We start from the raw sequence: 22263 nt of genomic DNA on the forward strand, positions 1-22263 counted from the left end.
TGGACTCCCTAAACAAAACCTCACCAAACCTGGGTCATATCATCAGGAGAGTCTCCCAAAAAATTCCTGCAATTTTGGTGCTGCTAGCCTAAAATCTGCACCCCCTGCAGGCCAAAAACAGAAAAAATGAAAATACAAAATCCCCCACAAACGAACCTGCAATTTTGTCGCCCACCACAAGGTGGCGCCCTGGACAACTGCCCACTTTGCCCAATGGCAGGAACGCCGCTGGTCTGTAGTGAAAGCACAGTTCCTGCCAAGCAATACTATTCTTGACCAAATGCAATTACATACCTTAAATCTAAGTTTCAGAGTTGCTAAACAGCATCTAAACAGAATTTGCTGGCCTTGCCATCATTCCTTCTGTTGTCTTTGCTGTTGCGCCTAGTCCCTTGCCATATCTCAGAATTTGTAACCTCCTTGCGGCAGGGACCTGTCTAAGATGCTATGTGAAAAACTCCACATTAGTGCTGCATAAGCAATAAAAAAAATCTGTGCGGCTTGGAAAATACCAGGACAAAAAAAAAGAATACGAGTAGTCTGGACGAGATTAAGCTCCTCTGCTTCTCTCTTTCTCTCTCTCTCAAATGTCTTTTTAAAAGTTCTTTGTCTTTGTTTTATCTAAGCCTTTTAATTACTGCAACGCGGCTGTGTGGCAGAAGAGGAGAGCTAAAACAACTGCCGCCATGTCTGAACTAAAAAGACAGAGCAGGCGTGAAACCTAATGAATAATAATGTTCTAAATCACAGGGTGCAGGGAGTTCTCTTCGCATCTTGGAACAGGAAGTAGAAGCTGCAGGACAAATCCAGAAGCTCTTTCCCCGTTTCACCTCCCTGCCCTTATACAACGACGAGGCAGATCCCTTGGTTGGGTGGTCGGTTCCCCAGCCGTGGAGGGCAGATGTCACCTATGCAGCTCTGGTGGCGAAGGTAAGATCGAGCTTCCAGCGCTAAAGGAGGAATGAAGCCCTATTTATTATTATTTTTTACAAGTTAACTAGATCATGAAAGCTCATGGCAAGAATTGGCTTGGACTTTTTGCTTTGTTCTCAAGCAAGTATCCGTAGTGTTAAGGCCAGACGTGGCCAAGAGCCCCAGCAACTAGTCTGCAGGATACATTCCTCTGGTCAAAATGGAGAAACTGGAACTGAAAGCAGGAAGGGCCGTGGCTCAGTGATGAAGCATCTGCCTTGCATTTTGAAGGGCTCAGTTTCAACCCCCAGGCATTCATTCATTCATTCATTCATTCATTCATTCATTCATTCATTCATTCATTCATTCTATTTATATACCGCCTGGAGGGCATCTTCAGATGAAAAGATTAGATAGTAGGTGGTGAGATTAACCTGAATCTGAGACCCTGAAAGTCCAGGGACAGTCACAGAAGACAATCCTAACCTTGGTGGACCAATGGTGGACCAGTGACAGTCAAAGAAGATCTCGGTGGACCAGTGACAGTCATAGAATACTAACCTTGGGGGACCAATGGTCTTGACTCGGTAAAAGGTAGCTTCATGAGTGTGTCCAGGTGCCCCAAGAGGAAAGGACCACACAGAGACAAGAGGCCATGACTGACCATGAAAGGCCAGAGATGTCATATTGCCTGCCCATGGCAGAGGCCAGTGTTTCACACATCTAGTCTCTTCTGTGATCAACAAGGAGTTCAAGACCTAGCCATACACCATTCCAGAGAGCTTATTAGGCCCACGCCACATTGCCAATTGTAAGGTTCATCCCCAAAGCCCCCAATATTAGAAACCCCCTGACGTACACAACTGAAGACACGTTAGATCCAACAGGATCCAGGGCAGTGAGAATGAGGACTCTGACCCCTCCATCAAAGTTCTTTGCCCTGTTTCCTGACATACAAACCTGTTGCCTCTTAGACCTGCGCAGCTATTTCTTTTTGAATATGGCCCTTTGTTTAAACATAGGTAGGATTTATTTACTGTGGCAACTCGGTTGTCAAAGCCAAACGTTTCCTCCGCAACCGCTCTTGGGTTCCTGAATCCACCCTGATGCAAGGAACTAGTCTCAAATAGCCCTAGGGTGAGCCCACAAAACAGCAAGTTAATAGGCCAAGAGCCTGTCCTGGGGAAACTTCTGGCCCATTGTGGAATCCAAGGTTCAGCATTTTCTTTTTCTTCCATAGAAACTTTACTCATGCTTAATTGCACTAAGCAGGAATTGTCTCATGGAGTGAAAGGTAAGAAGGGCCCTTTTCTCATTCACAGCCGCGAGATTTAGGAATTGTGTGCCCTCACGTGGATGGAGCCTGCCATTGCAGCTTGTGATTGTTGCAATCCAGTTTTTATCTTGGGCCTGCCCTTTCTGTGTTACTTTGCGTAAGGGCTGGTCGTCTCATGCAGTCAAGGACTTTGGCAGTCAAGGATGATGTGAGTGTCTGGCTGAGCCATTCGATCACGCCCCATGGAGACAGCCTCTCTTACAACGCAGTGTCTTCCAGTGTGTGTTCAAACACTGAGTTGCAAATTATCAAGAGCTGGGTACTGAAGTGATGAGAAATTGAGCAAGGCTGTTAATGATCTGATAGGACATTTTGGAGGACATTCATTCATACGGTTGCCGTAGATTGGAAGCAACTTGACAGCATTTTACACCTACACAATGGGATCTTATTTTACCAGGTGATGTTGTTTATTGCAATGCCATGAAAAGTTTCAGCTGGCTATTTCCACACATAAAGCCTCTATAAAAGAATAGGACATATTTTTCTCTCTATCCATGTTGGCAACCCTAGGCAAGCCACCCTGGTCTGTAGCAAAGTCCAGACACAAATGATTAAGTGGTCCTCAAGTTGCAGTGGACCTTGGGTGACTCCATGACGTTTCACCTCATGAGGTTTTTGATACAAGAGATGGACAGAGGTGGTTAGCGATTGCCTTTTTCTACATAGCAATCCTGGACTTTTTGGTGGTCTCCCATCCAGGTACTCAAGAGGAGCCATCCCTGCTTACTTTCCAAGCTCTGGCAAGCTCTGGTTGGTCTAGAAGACCCAAACACGAAACAGTGTGAAAGCATTTGAGCTCTTCATTAGCATCACAGTTGCTATAAAAAGAACCGTGGGCAAAAAAAAAAAATGTTCCAGGCCCTAGTTTTAAGGCTTTTTGTCTGAATCCTGTGTGACACATCAGGTAGATTTGAACAGACCAAACGTTACTGGATAGAACTGATATCAAGGAGCCCCTTCACCCTTCTGGGAAGGAGAAGAAGCAGTGGTAGCCTCCGACTAAAAAGATAAAATCCAGGAATTGATCAATACCATTGGTTTCAGTGAAACATTTAATCAACTCCCAATGTTTGTAATTTTCAGTTGGAGGCTACCTTTTTTCCTCCTTCCCAGAAGGCAAACTTTGCTTAGTACCACCTCAGTCTGCTCAAATTTGCTAAGCGTTCTACACAAAATGCAGACAAGAACTTGAAAATCAGGGCTTCAACCATCTTTTTTGTTCCCTCCCCCTATCTTTTTAAAAACATTCCACCTGATGAAGACTCTCGGAGAACTCATGATCTTGCTCACTGTGTAGGTTAGTCATAATGACAGCTATTGCTTGGCTTTTGCTTTTGAATCCATGGCTGGGAGAATGATGTCCAGTTTGCCACAAATTATACAGGCCTGTTTCGTCCTAAATTTTAAAACCTTGATTTTTGATTCCCCCTCCCCCCAGTACACTGCCAGGGTTAAATTAAGATCTTAACCTGAGAGACCTTACTCTAAGATGGTGATTGCATACATTACCTCGTTTGACTGCTGAATTTTTAAAGCACTATGCTTCACATTCCTTCAACTGTATTTACTTCTAAAAACCAGGTTATTTATGAAAAAGGCAAATAAGGTTCAGCAACAAAACTTAAAATAGCAGGGGCCTGACAGAAATGACTTTAAACAAAAGCCTGTGATGAAGGCCCGTTCATTTGAATGTTTAATTCTTCGGAACAAGAATGTTGGCAAGAAAGTTATCTCTTCATGACTGCCCACACTTTACCTCTGGCTGTCCCGTGTAAACCTCTACTAGCTCCTGGTTTGCCATTCGTTTCAAAGATGTTGTAAAGAGTATGGTATAATATAACAATGTATAATGTATAGTATAACAATGCCTCAGTCCACCCCTCTCCACTGTCACCAAACACTATCTGCTTTACTCTCTCAGGACTCGTCCATACATCATAAAGCCTTCATGGTCACCTCAAGAATTTCTGTCAGAGGTGCACCTGGAGTTCCCTAGTGGGAACGGAATCCCCAGGTTTACATGGGCCTGATTTGGATTGGGACTGCATCACACAAGGAGAAATGGGTCAAGCCTTCCCCCTGCACAGTTTTCTTGACCTGAAATGGTGCCAGAGAGCTGCTGTATTCTCTGTTGGGGAGAATTTTATGTATTCCAGCAGTTACACTTAAGTTTCCCCAATCGCAGTTTTCCAGGGCCATTCCAGGTAGGGGAAATGGAATCAATGGGGAAGGCTTAAAGTTTCTTTCCCCCAAATGCCACTGCCCTGCTTTGAATTGGGCCCACATACAGCTGGAGATTGAGTATGCAGCAGAGAACTCCCAGTATACAACAAACAGAGACAAATCTGGCAACCATAAAGATTTTGTACGGTGTAAGATGGCCCTCAGTCACCATCTTGCACCTCCCTTTTGGGTTGAGCTTCTAAGCCAGTGAACTACATGGATTCTGGCCTAGTTTGGATGTTTCCACAGCACATATATTTGTTCCAAGATTTGAGGGCTGAACTACATGTTACCGTTTCTTCATGCTTAGTTCAAACAACATTTGAAGAAGAATTTGGATTTATATCCCCGCTTTCTCTCCAGTAGGAGACTCAAAGGGACTTACAATCTCCTTGCCCTTCCCCCCTCACAACAAACACCCTGTGAGGTGGGTGGGGCTGAGAGAGCTCAGAAGAACTGTCACTAGCCCAAGGTTACCCAGCTGGCGTGTGTGGGAGTGCACAGGCTAATTTGAATTCCCCAGATAAGCCTCCACAACTCAAGCGGCAGAGTGGGGAATCAAACCCGGTTCCTCCAGATTAGAATGCACCTGCTCTTAACCACTACGCCACTGCTGCTTAACCACTACGCCACCGCTTGGAGGGTTTTTTTGCTTACAAATACCTGTATACCTCCCACCAGCAGAAAGAAGTCTTCAAAGACACGGGAAGGCAGGAACAAGGGCACAGACTCACACACCTTCCCTGTGGCAGCCAGCTGACAATTGTTGGAAACACAGTGCTGGCCTCGATGGCCCATGGGCCTGATCCGGCAGAGCTACTCATAATATTTCTCATTGTTGCCCCTGCAGAAATGCTCACAAGATCCTGTTAAAATGAAACTGCATAATAACTAATCCAAAGGAGACAACTTTGCTGGAGGGAGATTGGATTTGCTGCTGCTTTAAAATTGGGGGAGAGACTGGGGAGGTCGAGTGCACCATGTTTACCTTCAAGGAAGATGATTTTTAAATACTTTTTTTATTTTACAAAAAGGGGATGGAGTCATAGTGTTGGTGACTGTCCCAGCCTCTTGTACCACCTGAGCTCCTCCATGTCGATAGAAATCTTGACTTTTGCAGAGCAGGACATGCTTAAAAACTAGCCAGCTGCTGGGTGTATTTCAGCATGTACCATTAATCCTTTTACATCTGATTAGTTGGCCTCGCTGCAATCCTTCTCTCCAGGTCCTAATATTAGCCAGGCTGGGGAATTAGGTCAACTGCAGCTATTGGAAGGGCTCCTTAAGGAATCCTTGTGCTAACTAATTGTGATGTGCTTCTGGTACTCAACATTTGCACGCTGTAGCTTTGTATCTGGCATGTCGATAGAAATTCTTCTACAGCTTAAGAATGGAGGGAGTGCTTAATCAACCCCAAAAGCTGCAAAAAATCAACCAAACCTTGAAGATTCTTAACAATATAAGAACGTAAATCAAGACCAGTGGTCCATCTGGTCTAGCATCCTGTCACACACAGGGGCCCAGCAAGTTACTCCAGAGAACCAACAACAGAGCATAGAGGTGAAGGCTTTCCCCTGCTACTGTCACCCAGTACTGGCATTCACAGGTTCACTGTCTCTGAATGTGGAAGTTCCCTTTAGATACTGCTTGACTTCTCCATACATCTGTCTAATTCCTTTTAAAGTTGTCTGTTCCTGCAGTCAGCACTGCATCCTCTGTCAGCAAATTTCACATTTTAATCCCTCATTGAGTATCATCCAACAAAGGCGGCTGTATGCTCTCCTCGCTCCCTCGGAATACAACCAAGCCTACAGAGCTAGAGCCAAATATCTCTCATCTCTGCTATCCATTAACCAATGTCGTGCATTCATGCTAGCACGCCTCAATACTTTCCCATCAGCGGAAACCTCATGGAGATACCTCCAGATCCCTAAACATCAGAGACAATGCCGATGCGGATGTGGATCTGTAGAAACCATAACTCATATTCTTCTGGAATGCTGTCTTCACAGTAACCTGCGCACGATTTTAATTTACCCTTTGTTGCTTCTAAGACTTGAGTACTCCCAAGTTCCAGACCACTCGGTTTTTGCTAAGTGACTATAATCCATCGATCACCTTGGCAGTGGCTAAATTCCTGCAAAGCATTTTAAACACCCGTATTTAAATGTTTTTAAATGTTTTCTTCTTTTTAAATGGAAACATACTAATAATTTATATGCCATTAAAGGTTAAAATTGAAATTGAGTATAGTTATCCCTTCCAAATAGCTGGGGTTAGGGGTGCAGCCCCTTCCCCCTGTGATGTGGAAATCTGCGTAAAATGTTTCATCTCTCTCTTCATACCAGAGAAGTCTGGGTTTTTTAAAAAAAATTAACAAAAATAAATGGTGTATATTTATGGTATTAAAAGATAAAATAGGTTGATATTATATAATATTGTACATATATTTTATGCATTTTTTAGTTTCTAAACTTTTTTGAGTCCTCTCTTGGTCTTCAAATGTTGTCTGTGGCTTCTGCAAACCCCCCCCCCCTTCCCATTTAATTTCTTAGGTTGACCCGCAATCTATCACAGCTGCGATGGGGAAAGTCACGATGTGGAAGAGATAACTGCACAGAAGTATTTCCCCCTGTCCATCCTGAATCCTATTAACTTCATTGGATACCTCAGAGTTCTAGTATTTTGAGGGAGGGAGAAGTTCTTTCTGTCCACTATCACCACCATAATTTTATAGACATGTGTCATGTCCCTAGTGGTCTCTTGTCCCAACTTCTTCAGCCTCTCCTCATAGAGAAAGTGCTCCAACCCTTTAAGCATCTTGGTTGCCCACTAATGCGTCAGATACGAAAAGGCCCAAAAGGTCTGTGGGTGTGCAACAACACACTGTGAACAATCTGGACAAAATAGCTGTGATTTAATATATGTATCTAAAAAGAAAGGGACACAATAGAAGTTCTGACTATGTGTATCTACAGGTTGCAGCGACGCTTGTAACTTTTTTGTAGAACTGTGACTTTGTTAAGCATGGGGGTGCTGTCCAGTGCAGTTTTCTGAGCATCAGCCCCAACAAATAAAGTGGAATTTACTTCTGAACAGACACACATAGTTGTGGTGAGTTTTCCGGGCTGTGTGGCCGTGGTCTGGTGGATCTTGTTCCTAACGTTTCACCTGCATCTGTGGCTGGCATCTTCAGAGGTGTATCACAGAGGGAAGTCTGTTACAGAGGTGTATCACAGAAGGAAGTCTGTTACCAGACTGTGTGTGTAATAGACTTCCCTCTGTGATACACCTCTGAAGATGCCAGCCACAGATGCAGGTGAAACGTTAGGAACAAGTTCCACCAGACCACAGCCACACAGCCCAGAAAACCCACCACAACCAGTTGAATCCAGCCGTGAAAACCTTTGGCAATACATTAAACACACACAGGATGGATTAAATAGGGGGAAAAAAACCTGGCAAAATGCATAAGGAACATCAGTGCCTTTTCCTCACCCATAATATGGGCATAATATGAGGTAAGAACAGGCAGTCTGAAATCTGTGTGGTCAGTAAATGACAGGTACAAGATCTGTAAGAACTGCTCAATTCAGGCCTTGTCCATCCATTCTATTTGTAGGTTTAAATTTTGTTTTAACTCCCTTGCATTCACTCAGAAAGATTTTTTAAAGTGCAGAATTGCAGTCCTGATCATGCTATATAATCCTATAAAGATACTGTCGTGTTATTCTTTATTTGCGGTGGACGTTTTGAAAAGGACGTTGACCATTCCCAAATACCACCCCCCGCCCCATTACACCTATTGCATTCTGTAAGACAGAAAACACAGTAACGGCACCCAATTGTCAATTATGACTTTGCATTTTTTCCCCCTCAGGTTATTGCCCAGCATCAAAACCTTCTGATGGCTAAGCCCAATAACACCATCAACTACACTTTGCTGAGCAACGACAACGCGTTTATGAGCTACCATCCCTACCATTTCACCCAGAGGACGCTGACGGCCCGCTTCCAGGTGAACAACACCAAACCACCTCATGTCCAGATGGTGAGGAAACCGGTGCTCACAGTGATGGGCTTGATGGCGCTGCTAGGTACAAGTTCTAAATATAATTAATCCCATCCTGCTATCTCGTGAATAAAAGGTTTTGTTCTCTAAATAAAAAATGAGAGGATCCACTTAACTGCCCCCAAGTGTACAGCCTATCCCCAACAATGTGTTTCCTGGTACCCAGTCACTGCTTCCCAAAAGCAAAGAGCCAATCCTGGCTTTCCTGAATCTCACTGGAGCCAGAGGTGCATCCGAAGAAACTAGGATGAATCGCTTTCTACAGGGAGCATCCATTCAGAAATTGCTTCTGCCTCAACCGTAACAGGGTGTTTGGCTTGGAACCTCCCATCGTTTGGTGACTGCTCCCAGAGCCTGTGGCAGCCATTTTGTGGTCAGCTGAACCCTTCCCATGGCAGCCATTTTAGGCATATCCTCGCTAACTGTTCTCACAATTCCAGAAGTGACCATACGCTCAGTAAAGTTGGGCCACCTAATCTGTTTTATTGACCAATCTGCATTAACTATTACAGTTGGGGTAATCTCATCCAGGGCACTGCTGCCTTCCTGACATCCCTCATCATATTGTCATGAGAGTCCAGGGCCTCTTCAAACTTTTTAACGCATGAACAGCACACCAACAAAACTATTCTTGCTCTGGGGAAGCTGACTTACCAGAAAACTCATTGATCTCGGGAGCTGGGATAACACTCCTGTACAAATAAACACTTTCTTGTACATTTCTCATTTAAGCGCAAAAGCATGACAGTTTTTGATACTATCCCACTATCCTTTGTGTAGGAGAAGAACAAGTGTCTGTTGACATCTCCAGCCTTTCGTCTGACCACTCTGATACCATAGGAGCCCTAGCCAGCCTGCACAAACCCACTGCACCACAGGTGTCGGACAGCTGGCAGGCAGCCATATTGCTATATTCCAGTGATGATAACCAGACGTCCTCCAACGTCACTGCCTTGACAATAAATGTAACTGGCTACCCCTTCCACAAAGGTAGGAATTCAGCTATGCGGGGCTGATTCTCCTAATGTGATGCTAGGCAAATGTGAGTTACAATACTGCTAAAATGACCGAAGAGCCATTGAGATGTTCCTGAAGTATCAAGATCACTTTTCTGCAGTAGACAATCTTTTTAATCAAATGGGGGAAACTAGGCAGTCACTCAGTTTCAGAGCATACCACAAAAGGAGAGGATGCCAAGGGGTAGGATAACCCAACAGCCTGGAGAAAAAATGTCCTGTCCCTCTAAGGCCCCTTCCGCACATGCAGAATAATGCACTTTCAATCCACTACCACCTCCTTGATGCTAAAAGGACCTGCATTTTCCAAGAACTGGCACATGACAGGAATCTCTCAAGACCGGCTCTAATACGTGGAAAGAATGAGCTGCTTCAGGTTAGAAACGTGGCTTGCATCCTTTGGAATCCACACATGGAACATGAATTCTCCTTCATTGTGGCTTCAGTCACCTAGGCTGGTTAGGTCATGCCCCCAATAGTGCAGGCAGGGCTATCCTGTTGATCTATGGCTACCAATCTTGATCCTCCTTGATCTGAGATTGCAAATGCCTTAGCAGACCAGGTGCTCCGGAGCAGCAGCAGCAGAAGGCCATTGCTTTCACATTCTGCATGTGAGCTCCCAAAGGCACCTGGTGGGCCACTGTGAGTAGCAGAGTGCTGGACTAGATGGACTCTGGTCTGATCCAGCAGGTTAGTTCTTATGTTCTTATCCCCAAATTTTGTTCACTGGGGTCATCGGACCTTAATGAGCAGCTTTGGGAGGGTTGTGTGCACACAAAAGTACTCAACAATGAAGATGCTGTTGTGTCATCCGAAATAGGTGGGAGGGTACAAACCACAAAGTCTGTGTTGCAAAGTCTTGATGCTGAATGAATGTTAAATGAGAAACGTCATCCATTCACCTTCCATCTGTCTTCCGAAAGACCTTGTATACGTGACTTACTACATGGATAACAACCTGACCAATCCATATCTGCAGTGGAAGAAATTGGGAGCTCCAGCTTTTCCTTCACCGAAGCAGTTCCAAAAAATCCGAGAAGCTGAGGTATACTGTAGTGCGAAACCACGCTAAACACAAATGAATCTGATGTATGTTTACTCAAAAGAAAGTCCCATTGAATTCAAAGGAGCTTTCTCAAAGTATAATAGTTATGCATTACAGTTCTGTGCAGATAGGTTTAGAAGCAAGCTATGCTAAATTAAAACCAGTTTGAAGCCCCTAAGGGTGGGTAGAATTACAAAGATTTTGCTCACCATAATTGTAAGGCTGGAAAATGTCTGATCTCTCTTTCCTCTGCAGAGGTGGTGCTCAAAGAAGTAAAATTTCCAGAAACTTTGGCTCATTCCGCACATGCAGAATAATGGACTTTCAAACTGTTTTCAGTGCTCTTTGAAGCTCTGCGGAATAGCAAAATCCACTTTCAAACAGTTGTGAAAGTGGTTTGAAAACGCATTATTTTGCGTGTGCGGAAGGGGCCTTTGAATTTCGGGGGGCGGGATCCCCACCAAAACAGAAATGTTAAGGGGGAAAAAGAGAAATATATGCAATCCTTGCTTTCCAATCACTCAGATATAGTTTGCTTCTTTGACAACATAAATGCATCATTTAGGACTTAGGTTGGCTTATAAAATTGTATTATTATATTTCTGGAATTTAAGTCTTAGCTTTCAACAAGCAAAATTCCCCTAAATACTAAATGAGAGAACTGCAGACACCAGCACCCCCTCCCAATCATAAAAAATGGCTATGTGAGACCAGACATTGCACTTAAAAAGGAAGAATGCCAGCCAAGATCTCGTGAGGCTGCATTGTGAGATCTTGGCAGCCATTTTGGGTTCACTAGGCAAACATGAACAACTTTGGAGCCTTCCATTGACTTGGTCAGTGTCTGTGAATGAGCTGGAGTGAGAGACTGGAAAAAGTACAAGAAAGGAGAGAACTGGAAAAAGACAGAAGGAAGGGAAGTAGAGGGGAGAGACTGAAGCTGAAAACGTAGGTAGGCAGGAAAGAAGGAATCCCTGCTTCTAACTTTATAAACTTCTGTCTTGTCTTTCCTGTAGTCCTCTTAAACTCACTCACTCACTCACTCACTCACTCACTCACTCACTCACTCACTCACTCACTCACTCACTCACTCTCTCTCTCTCACACACACACACTCACACACACACCCCACCCAATGACCATTATACTTTCAGGAAAATGCTTGATTATTATAGTTAAGTCTTCTCTGTATCCTGTCGCCCAAAGGAACTAGGAGTATTTCAGACCCTCAGGGAAGCCACCCCTCTTGGTCTCTCTGTGTGGAGCCCCCCTGCAGATCCTCCCTCCCCCTGCTACCAGGTCACCCTCATTCAGTCTCTGAATAGTACATTAATGTAAGAAGGGAAGGGATCATTCTAGTGGTTTTGATTCTCTAAATTATGACAGAACCACCCTCTTCCTCCAGGAATCCTCCCTCCTTTTTCTGACAAAAGGTTACAATTTTTTATTCTTCAACTAAATCTGTTAATCACAGGACCACACTACAGTACAAGCTTAGATCAATGCACCTGTTCCTGTTCCCTTCAGAGAACCTTGTCAATTGCAGTTCCGCATGTGGGGTAGACAAGCCATATTCTCAGTTAATTGTCAGCACCACCTCGTAATGAGAGTTCCCAGAACTTGACTGTGGGGGAGGGAGCACCATGACATTTAAAGTGGTGTGAAAGTGATCTAAGGCCCTTTCCACACGGGCACCGTGCGGGGGTGCATCGGCATAGTTCATGCTGACGCACCCCCCCAGGACTGTTCGCATGGATGGTCCCGCTGGAAGCGGCACCAACGGCGCAACCTTCGCACAGGCTGTGCCGTCCCCAAACAGCTCCTCACCATCTGCTGTCCTCCGAAGCTCTGTGAAGGCCAGGGGACATGCCCCCATGGCCAGAGCAACGGAGGCCAGGAGGCGTGTCCCCTCGCCTCCACAGAGCGCCGGAAGACATCCAATGGTAAGGAGCCGTTTGGGGGAAATGGTGGCTTCTATCCGCTGCCGTTCGCCTGGCAGTGGGTGGAAGATGCTGCTTCCGAAAAAGCAGTGTCTTTGCGCCGCTAGGGGGTGGTGAGGCCGGCCTGTGCAAACTCCTCCCCAGGGACGCAGTTTTTAGCGTCCCTGGGGCACTGTATTCCGCCCGTGTAGAAACAGCCTAAGTTTCTAGCACAGCCAGAGTCAGAAAGGGAACCTAAAAGATGAGAGACAGTTCCTTTTTCTCTTTCCACTTACCCATCACTCATGCAGCTTAGACCCAGCTCCTTCTGAGCGCCTACAGAATGGGAGTTGTCAAAACAGACTGCATCCCTTTTTATGAGATCCAGATGTTTTCTCCCTGCAGGGCTGACCTTTCCTGTCCGCAATGGGGGTAGGGCGCAAATATTTGCAGTAATAATCTCCCAACAAAACAAGACCACTTTGGGTTTTCCTTTTCATCTTTCCCCCTGGCTTCATCTACAAGCACGTGCTTGAACAGTAAGGAATCTACCCCCCACCGGCCACTTCGGAAGTGGATTCCTGCTTAGATTCAGTCATTTGAATTCAGGGAAGATTCGTATATTATCTTGGCAAAACAAATGTTCCTGAAATTGCATTTGCTGAAAATGCAAATTGAAGGAGAGAGACACTTATGGAAAGGATTTGTGCGGGGGGAGGGGAGGCACTTCCTGAAGAAACTGATGTAACCCTTCCTGTATCTAAAATACAAAAGGAATATATACAGCAGGAAAACAGCAAGGAGCTGGATATATTGGATTTCAACCACAACACTAACTGACAGAGTTGTTGTTTTGTAATATATTTGTTTATTTATATTGTGGCACATTAGCTTATGCAATTTGCACTGCTTATAATGAAATATTATGAAATGAAGTATATTCATGACACTTGATCATGACCCTCTTGGTCTCTCTGTGCGGAGCCCCTCTGCAGATTCCCCCCTCTACCAGCTCGCCCTCATTCAGTCTCTGAATGGTGCATTAATGTAAGGAGGAAGGAGGGAGCAGGGAGCAGCAGTGGCATAGGAAGTGAAGAGCTCGTGTATCTAATTTGGAGGAACTAGGTTTGATTCCCAGCTCTGCCGCCTGAGCTGTGGAGGCTTATCTGGGGAATTCAGATTAGCCTGTACACTCCCACACATGCCAGCTGGGTGACCTTGGGCTATTCACAGCTTCTCGGAGCTCTTTCAGCCCCACCCACCCCACAGGGTGTTTGTTGTGAGGGGGGAAGGGCAAGGAGATTGCAAGCCCCTTTGAGTCTCCTACAGGAGAGAAAGGGGGGATATAAATCCAAACTCTTCTTCTTGTTGTTCTTGATAGTATATGCCTTGCGATTTCTTTATATACAGCCTTTTTTGTTTTCTCCTGCTCGTTACCCTTCCTGTATCTGCCAGTTCTCTGTCCCTTGTTCACTTACCCCTTTGCAAAACTGAACCTAGTTTCAGAGCCCAGCAACAAGCAACCCTAAGAACATTCTCCTGGGAGTGAAACAGGATTTTAGCAGCTCAGGAAGATCCAGGGAGGAAAAGAAATAGTCTGACAAGTAAAACGTCATTTGTACATCTGAAGGGGATCGCAGAAAAGTTACCGTACTTATGTGCAGAAGAACACTAAATCATTATTATGCTCAAAGTGTTTTTAAAAGTTTCACTGCTAGTGGTGTTCACTTATCTAAACCATATTAGATATTAGATTAGATTAGATATTTAATTTATATACCGCCCTCCCCCAGAATATGCAGAAGTGAAATACTGATTCTGTTACTGCTACCTCAAAAAGATGCATAACTTACATCCCACCTTTTTTCCCCCCAGGATAAAAGGTGTCTTTTCATCTTGTAAGGAAAGGGAGTACATTTTTCCATAACGTCCAAGTGTTTCTCTCAGGGAAGAAGGATTTCCAGCAACCAAAAGGCATGCCTATTCCTTAAGAATCTTTTTAAAGGTTTCAAAATGAGCTTGTACTTACTAGTCAGTGCTCGACTCCTCCCTGAGAAGTTTTCTTTCCTTGCCAGTAGAACATCTACAAAGGGAAGACTGTGCTGGAAACTTTTAACAGAATTTCCTACTGACGTTGACCCGAAAGATCACTCTGGATCTGAATCCCACTAAATCCACTTTATCTGAACCCGTGAAAACCTTCCCTCGCAAAAACCTAACCTGTAAATGCTTCCTGAAAGAGTGTCTGGCTCCCTCACAAAGTTTCTTCTCACAATCAGTATTCATACAGCTACCCAAAGCCCTTAACGTTCCGCCACTGGAATGTACTTTACTACAATATAAAGGGAGATTACATCTCTACTCCGCATCCATCATTCAAACACACTAAGAAAAACAGCTGAGCTTCAATTAACACCATTTGAAAAATTCTCGTGGTGATCTTTTATATTTGACCAGTTGATAGATTTTTATTTTATGTATTTTATTTTTATTCCACCCTTTCTCCAAGGATCCAAGGTGGCATACAAAGTTAGTTGTCCACACAACAATCCTAGGCAGTACACACAAGTCAGATAACGCTGCTTTTGAAAACTATTTTTGTGGTTGTGATTTGTTAGATCCAGCTCAGGTCAGATCTTTTCATGGGACATTGTCTGAGGGGCTCCTGCATAAATTCATGCACAAATTGCTAGTGCTTTTCCCCCATGGAAAAGCGATCAATATATAAGAAAGAAGCTCTTGTGGAGATTTTCAGAGGTTTCCGAAGGCATAGGCATGATAGGGTAATCTCTTATTCCTGTGCAGTTGCTTGAAAGCTTTCTTTCCGCTTAAGAAGGGAAAATAATAATGGATGGTTACACTTTACATCTGTTCAAAGTAATGAAACAGAAATGATGCATCTTCTTGATTATACAGTAACTGAAACAGAATTGGCATATTCTGTAAGCAGTGCCTGTGCGCTCCCCCTTCCCCCATTTTGTGTCAGAAAAACAGCAAAAGAAGAAGAAGAAGAAGAGTTTGGATTTATATCCCCTCCTTTCTCTCCCGCAGGAGACTCAAAGGGGCTGACAATCTCCTTGCCCTTCCCCCCTCACAACAAACACCCTGTGAGGTAGGTGGGGCAGAGAGAGCTCTGAGGAGCTGTGACTAGCCCAAGGTCACCCAGCTGGCATGTGTGGGAGTGTACAGGCTAATCTGAATTCCCCAGATAAGCCTCCACAGCTCAGGTGGCAGAGCGGGGAATCAAACCCGGTTCCTCCAGATTAGATACACGAGCTCTTAATCTCCTACGCCACTGCTGCGTCACCCTTGCCCCCTGTGTACCATGGCTCTGACCTGGATTGGACTTCTGCTTGGTAACAGTTCCTTGCAGCTGTTCCTTGGCTGAGGAGAATGCTGATTGGATTAGGCGAGCTCAGCCCCAACTTCTTCAAGAAAAGTAATATCTAGTTTGGGCCCTGTGTAATATTGCATGATGTGATAGGCTTCTGAGAGGGTTTTTTTTTTCCTGAAGGTGTTTTTAATTCATTTTTTAAAAATTTGTTTCAAAGGACCCTGTGGTGAAAGGGCCATTTCCCCTTCCTGAAGATGGCAGTTTGGTAGTGAAACAAGAGCTTCCCGTTCCAGCTCTCTTTCTCCTCCATATTTGTGCAAGACCTCTCACTGGTCCTGACCAGGTGGGTTCTCATGGCCTGTCAACTGTTTACGAGCTTTAATCAGATTCAGAATGGATTTGTTTTGAGATCCTGAGCTCTGTTTGGAATCTCTGAGGTTCGAGAGACGTGAATCCATTTTCTTTCATTGTCCATTGAATCCATTTTCTTCAGACAACTGCAGCATTATGTATGGTTGCCATCCAAGCCCGGGGAAGTAGTGGGTGATGTGAAGTGAGAGGACAGGGACAACATGGTGCTAGAGTTTGGCATGAATCCAGGAGTGTTACCTGGATGTGGTATATGTGCTAAAAGTTATACTGTGGTAACATTTTGTTGGCCCAGTGCTGGTTCCCAGCCTCCCCATTTATAGCTGGAGACCTGGCCACTCTACTGAACATACATTCTTGCCATTAACTATACTCTGTTCCACAGAAGGATGATAGTTTGGTCATTTGAGGTGAAGCACTTGAGAAAATTGTATGCTTCCACGTTAGAATATAGTCCCAAACAAGTATGAGAATTATCGTTCATTTTTACGTGCTGCCTTTGTTAAAACCATTATTTTGTGCATTATTGAACATAGTACTTTGGTGCAAGAGCATTTATGCCAAAATGTATTTTTACTTTCAAACTTCCAAAAAGATGTGGGAGAGCAGGGCTATATAGGCACTGAGATATACAACCGTACTGTCATCCTTCTGTGGAACAGAGTATAGCCTGCTTTGCAGTGCTATGAACTTCTGCCCAGCTGTTCACTAGATGCTTGTTGTTGTCCCCCTCACCCCACCCCCCATAGCCTTCATTCCAAGGACACACAATAACCAACCAGCCAGGCTGTTTTAAAGCTAGAGTTCTCACTGCAGCATGTCTGCAGACAGGAGGCTGACATGGTGGAATATTTTCTCAGGCACTCAAAACAAAATATTTTTACAATTTGCATGTTAAGGGAAAAATTAAGCTAGAAACCTAGTCCCTGACGTGTTCGCTTTCTGCAAACAGAGAGCAGCAGTGGCGTAGGAGGTTAAGAGCTCATGTATCTAATCTGGAGGAACCGGGTTTGATTCCCAGCTCTGCCGCCTGAGCTGTGGAGGCTTATCTGGGGAATTCAGATTAGCCTGTACACTCCCACACATGCCAGCTGGGTGACCTTGGGCTAGTCACAGCTTCTTGGAGCTCTCTCAGCCCCACCTACCTCACAGGGTGTTTGTTGTGAGGGGGGAAGGGCAAGGAGATTGTAAGCCCCTTTGAGTCTCCTACAGGAGAGAAAGGGGGGGATATACATCCAAACTCCTCTTCTTCTTCTTCTATCATGGGTCATAGGTGCCTGCAATCTGAAGCAGCCCTGAAATTTTCCTTTCACTTCAAAATTGTGATCCCTCCCCTCTCTCTTGGCACAGTTATTGCCAGACTGAGCTTGTGCCTTTTAAAATGGCTTTGGTAGGTGTTTGTGCACAGCCTAAAGCATGCTGGCATTTTGCCTCTTTGGTTTGCCGAGGAAAGGGACAGGTGATGCTCTGCATATTTCATGAGGGTTGCCTCTTTTTAAAACGGCACTCACCACCATCTCTCTGCCTGTCAATTGAGGGGTTCGGAGGATGACTGCAGAGGAAGTACATGAATGCACTCTGCAGTCTTTTATACAAGAATATGGGAAATGGAGTCCTGGGTCTCTTAATTGCGCACATGTGAGCAGTATAATCCCAAGCACACAGAAGAGAGAAAGGAATACTGCTGACCTTCCCTCAATACACTCTGGCAAACAGACACTTAGATGTTTTAGGTTAGAATCCCAGGGTTTTCCAGATACCTTATCAGTTTCTACCAGCATGTGGCTAATTGCCATGCTGACAGAGGCTGATGGGAATTGTAGTTCCTGAACATCTGGAGAGCCGCAGGTTCCCTACCCCTGCTTTAGGCCAAAACAAAAATCTATCAAAAGATCCAAAACTTGGCTGAGCTGTATTTTTCCAGCTGCTTGGGCGCCTTTTTTGGCTCTCCTCAACCTATGTGTGTGTTTGGTTTTTTAAAAGGTCTCACTCAGTGCATGAAATAAACTGAGCTTGTACTTGAGTGTCTGCTTTTTAGGCCGGCGCTACTTACCCAGAATTCCTCTGTCTTGCCAGGTGAGCAGCGTTCGCCTCATTGGTCTCATGAGGGGACAAGTTTTGGTTCTGTGGGACGACAGTTGTGTGAATTCAAAGTAGGTAGCCCTCAAAGAAGAAGCACGATTGTATTCATTTTTAAACATATTCTTTTGTCATTGTGGAAGGATGCTGCTGATGTAATGGTAAGAATTATCTCCAGAACGCTCGCCTAACCTGCTCAAAGAGCAAAGGCAGGAGTTCGTTTGTTTTTTTTAAAGACCCTTTTGGATTTTAACATCATAACAGCCGACTCTGCAAAAAAATGCAACATAAAAGGCCTATAAAATGTTTTACTGGCCACATATTTATATGTTGGTCACATTGATAGCCTGAAAAGAAAAGACTCAACACCACATAACAGTGGTGTTTTCCACGTGAAGGTAGGCATGTGTTGTTTCCTTGTTGCTGTTGCAACCCAGAAGCAATGGGGTTTCCATGTGGCAGATTTCCCCCTGGTTTCTCTGCCCCAGTCTCTCAGCAGTAGCCTTTCCCCACCCACTTCGCAGCTCTGCACCATCAGGGCTTTTTCATTTGAATAAAATAGACCATATGTGTCAAACTCGTGGCCCTGCAGATGTTATGGACTACAGTTCCCACCATCCCCTGCCAGCATCATGCTGGCAGGGGGTGATGGGTACTGTAGTCCATAACATCTGCAGGGCCGTGAGTTTGACACCTGTGAAATAGACTGTTAAATATTTCTGTATCAATTTAATATTGTATTAATATTTGTAACAGGTGCTCCGAATTCGCCAGCTTTCATTTTTGAGGCTCTTTCATTGCAGCGAGGTGCCTTTCCTCTTATATCCCTGCAACAAAAAAGGCTTCATTTTTAAAAATGAAACCTGGGAATTCAGAGATCCTGCTTGACCTGGTGTTATAAGGATGTTACGGGTTTTCCAGGTTGTATGGCTGTGTTCCAGTAGTCAGGAGAAAATACTACTGGAACATGGCCATACAATTTGTTATTTTATTTTTATTTATTTATTTATTTATTTATTAAACTTTTATACCGCCCCATCCTCTAGGGGCTCTGGGCGGTGTACAGCACAAAACATGGTAAAACAAGTCACTAAAATCTCTAAAACAGCGGTAACAAACATTAATAGTAATCCATAAAATAGCTTAAAACTCATAAAACAGCAAAAAACCATAATACATAATAAAAGGCGTCCGACCCCAATTTTAAACCCTACCCCTTGGGGATGTGGCAGGACCCCTCAATGTGAGGGGACCCTGTGATGCTTAACTGCCCTAGGGGCAGGAACAGTAGGGCATAATGTCAGCAGCTAGGACACTCCAAAGGCCAGGTGGAGACAACACAGTCTTACAGGCCCTGCGGAACTCACCCCAACAGGTCCCACTTAAGGGCCAGGACTGGAGGAAGGGTGTTCCACCAGGCGGGAGCCAGTCACCGTAAAGGTCCTGGCCAGCGTGGGAGCCAGCCGCATCACTAGAAGGGCAGGGGGCCACCCAGTAAGTTAGCCTCTACAGAGCGCAGAGGCCGAGTTAGGATTTTACATATGGGAATTGTCATGCGGTCCCGAGAGGTGCCTACGAGGGTCCCAGGCAGCATAAAGGCTTAAAGGTCAAAACCCACACCTTGAAGATGATTGAGTGTGCAGGGAGCCAATGCAGCTGTACTTAACTGGAGCTGGATATGTTCTCTGAAAGGCGCCTCCTGTGAGCAGAGCGTGCACTGCCGCATGGACAGACCAGATTTAACTTCCGAATCAAGCGCCAAGGGAAGCCCGGCTGACCTGGCCAGTTACAATAGATTCCCAGCCACCTGCGTGTGAGACAACCTGGAAAGCCCACAACATCCTAGTGATTCCGGCCATGGAAGCCTTCAACAATACATGCTGTTCTAACATTGCATTGATATAATAATATCAAAGAAAACAAAACATTCACCTGGTTGGAAGGAAGGAAATGGTGACTAGGGGATAGCGCCTGTTATGTGGGCAGGACCATGAAAATCCCCCCAGGTTTTGCTGTGATATTTCTCAAAATAGAGCAAAGCAAGTTTGGGAAAGAACAATGGAAAAACAGGGAAACATAGGGAGGTACATGAATATACCTCAGTGAACCTGGGGAAGGGAACCCACATGGAAACTACCAGTGGTTCTTGATTTTACTTTCATTGCTGGTGGAAATGTGTGATGCTCAAAGCAGTAAGAGAATGTCCACCCAAGAAGTCAACTGGCAACCAGTGACTTTCACCAGCACTCTAGTCAGGGGTTATCAATCCAGAATGAGTTAGCATTTGTCCTGTTCTCTGTCAGTGTCCTGAGTTTTGGAGAGACTGGTAGTATCAGGACAAGACTAGTACTGTGTTCTTACTAGCAAAATCAGTGGTGGCAAGACTAACCATCTGGGGAAGAGGGTGAGGTACATCCAGAATCATCCCTCAAGAAGACTCAGCTGCAAAGGCAGCTGTTTGTTCCTGCATGCCAACCAGTGTCTTTCAAACTATCAACACAATTTGAGAATGGGATATCAAAAGGACTCGCTGACCTGGATGGCCCAGGCTAGCCTGGTTTCCTCAGAATCTTGGCAACACAGCAGAGTTGGTTCGTATTTCGAGGGGAGACCACCAAGGAACTCCATGGCCCCTGTGCAGAGGCAGGCAATAGCAAACCACCTCTGAACACCTCTAGCCCTGAAAACCCATCATGTCAGCTGCAACGTGATGGCACCGTCTGCCTCTTTGAATGGAACCTAGACTGGGATGACATAGAGCAGCGATGGCGAACCTATGGCACGGGTGCCAGAGGTGGCACTCAGGGTCCTCTCTGTGGGCGCTACGCCAAATGATGTTGCCCCGCTACACAGGCCTAAGGCTGGCCTGGGCTCGATTATTAGCATTAATTAAAACTAAGACCTAGTTTTGGGGAAGCAGTGTAGGTAACCCTGTTAAACGCTGTTAAACGCTGTTAAACTGATTTTCATGCAAAGAACTAAAAGCGCAATCTTCTTTTGGAGAGTAAGCTTCGGTTGCTGGCAATGGGGCTTGCTTCTGAGTAAAAACCCTCCTAGGGTTGTGGGATTCACCCGTTGGAAGAGTTGGTAACGGTTGCTTCCAAAGCTAAACGCCAATTCAGGCTACCACCAAGCTTACTCCCCCTAATGTAATGCATGCCTAGAAATGTTTTTCTAAACTAACACCTCAGTGATTCAGGGTATTAAATTGCCGTTGCTGGCACTTCTATGCGATAAATAAGTTGGGTTCTTGAGGGGCTGCAATTTGGGCACTCTCGGTCTCGCCGAAAAAGTTAAGCGCATCACTGACATGGAGATAGTTTTGCCAGGAACTCATGGCTTTTCCAGATGCTCAGGAATCTGAGCATTCCTATCAGTTTCACCAGCAGGCCAATTGGCCATGCTGACAGAGGCTGATGGGAATTGTAGTTCCTGAACATCTGGAGAGCCACAGGTTCCCTACCCCTGTTCTGGGCATTGGCTCTAAATCTGTTGGCTCTAAATCTGTTGGGCTTTGTTCTGCTTGAGAAAACTGGGTTCGGAATGATTATTTTACATTTCTGCTGACGTTTCCCCCAAAATGCTCTTTCCCTTGCTGAAAAACAGTGAAAAGGATAACAAGCTGAGACCACCTGCCCCCCCCACAAGGGTTTTTTTTTTCCCCTGATAGGTGTCTGAAAACGTATGAAGTCGTCTTCTCACGAGATGGGAAAGCTTACCATCCGATCAGCACAAAAGACAGTCTGTTTACAATGCTGGTCTACAGTCCAGGTAAAGTCGACTTTTCAGTTTCAACGGTGACAGCACAATTGGAGGCCATGCCTTTTAGCTAGCAGCCTTTCTGCTTTCAACCCCTTTAATTATTCCTTCCGGCACCTTTGAGAGTGCTGACTTCCTTCTAAAAGAAAAGCATGAGCTTAAAGGAATTGGATTTCTAGGATGACTACAGATTACA

General features: G+C 44.9%; 2 protein-coding genes across 6 annotated transcripts in view; one reads left to right on the forward strand and one right to left on the reverse strand.

The window, feature by feature from the left end:
• SLC26A1 (solute carrier family 26 member 1) overlaps positions 1–14751 on the reverse strand; it is a 49709-nt gene extending 34958 nt beyond the window's left edge. For all 3 annotated transcript variants that reach the window (XM_048503851.1, XM_048503852.1, XM_048503849.1), the window contains exon 1: positions 14556–14751. The gene's annotated coding sequence lies outside the window, so the exon portion shown is untranslated. The remainder of the gene's footprint in view (positions 1–14555) is intronic.
• The window catches only part of IDUA (alpha-L-iduronidase), a 67281-nt gene that overhangs the window by 40940 nt on the left and 4078 nt on the right, over positions 1–22263 (forward strand). For 2 of the 3 annotated variants that reach the window (XM_048503854.1, XM_048503855.1), the window contains exons 7-13: positions 751–930; positions 8355–8571; positions 9327–9536; positions 10486–10607; positions 16078–16203; positions 18306–18382; positions 21979–22079. In XM_048503854.1, coding sequence (XP_048359811.1) covers positions 751–930; positions 8355–8571; positions 9327–9536; positions 10486–10607; positions 16078–16203; positions 18306–18382; positions 21979–22079 — 1033 coding nt within the window. The remainder of the gene's footprint in view (positions 1–750; positions 931–8354; positions 8572–9326; positions 9537–10485; positions 10608–16077; positions 16204–18305; positions 18383–21978; positions 22080–22263) is intronic. The other variant, XM_048503856.1, reaches the window with a different exon arrangement.

Source organism: Sphaerodactylus townsendi, linkage group LG07 (genome assembly GCF_021028975.2).
Source record: "Sphaerodactylus townsendi isolate TG3544 linkage group LG07, MPM_Stown_v2.3, whole genome shotgun sequence".
NCBI classification, from domain to species: Eukaryota; Metazoa; Chordata; class Lepidosauria; order Squamata; family Sphaerodactylidae; genus Sphaerodactylus; species Sphaerodactylus townsendi.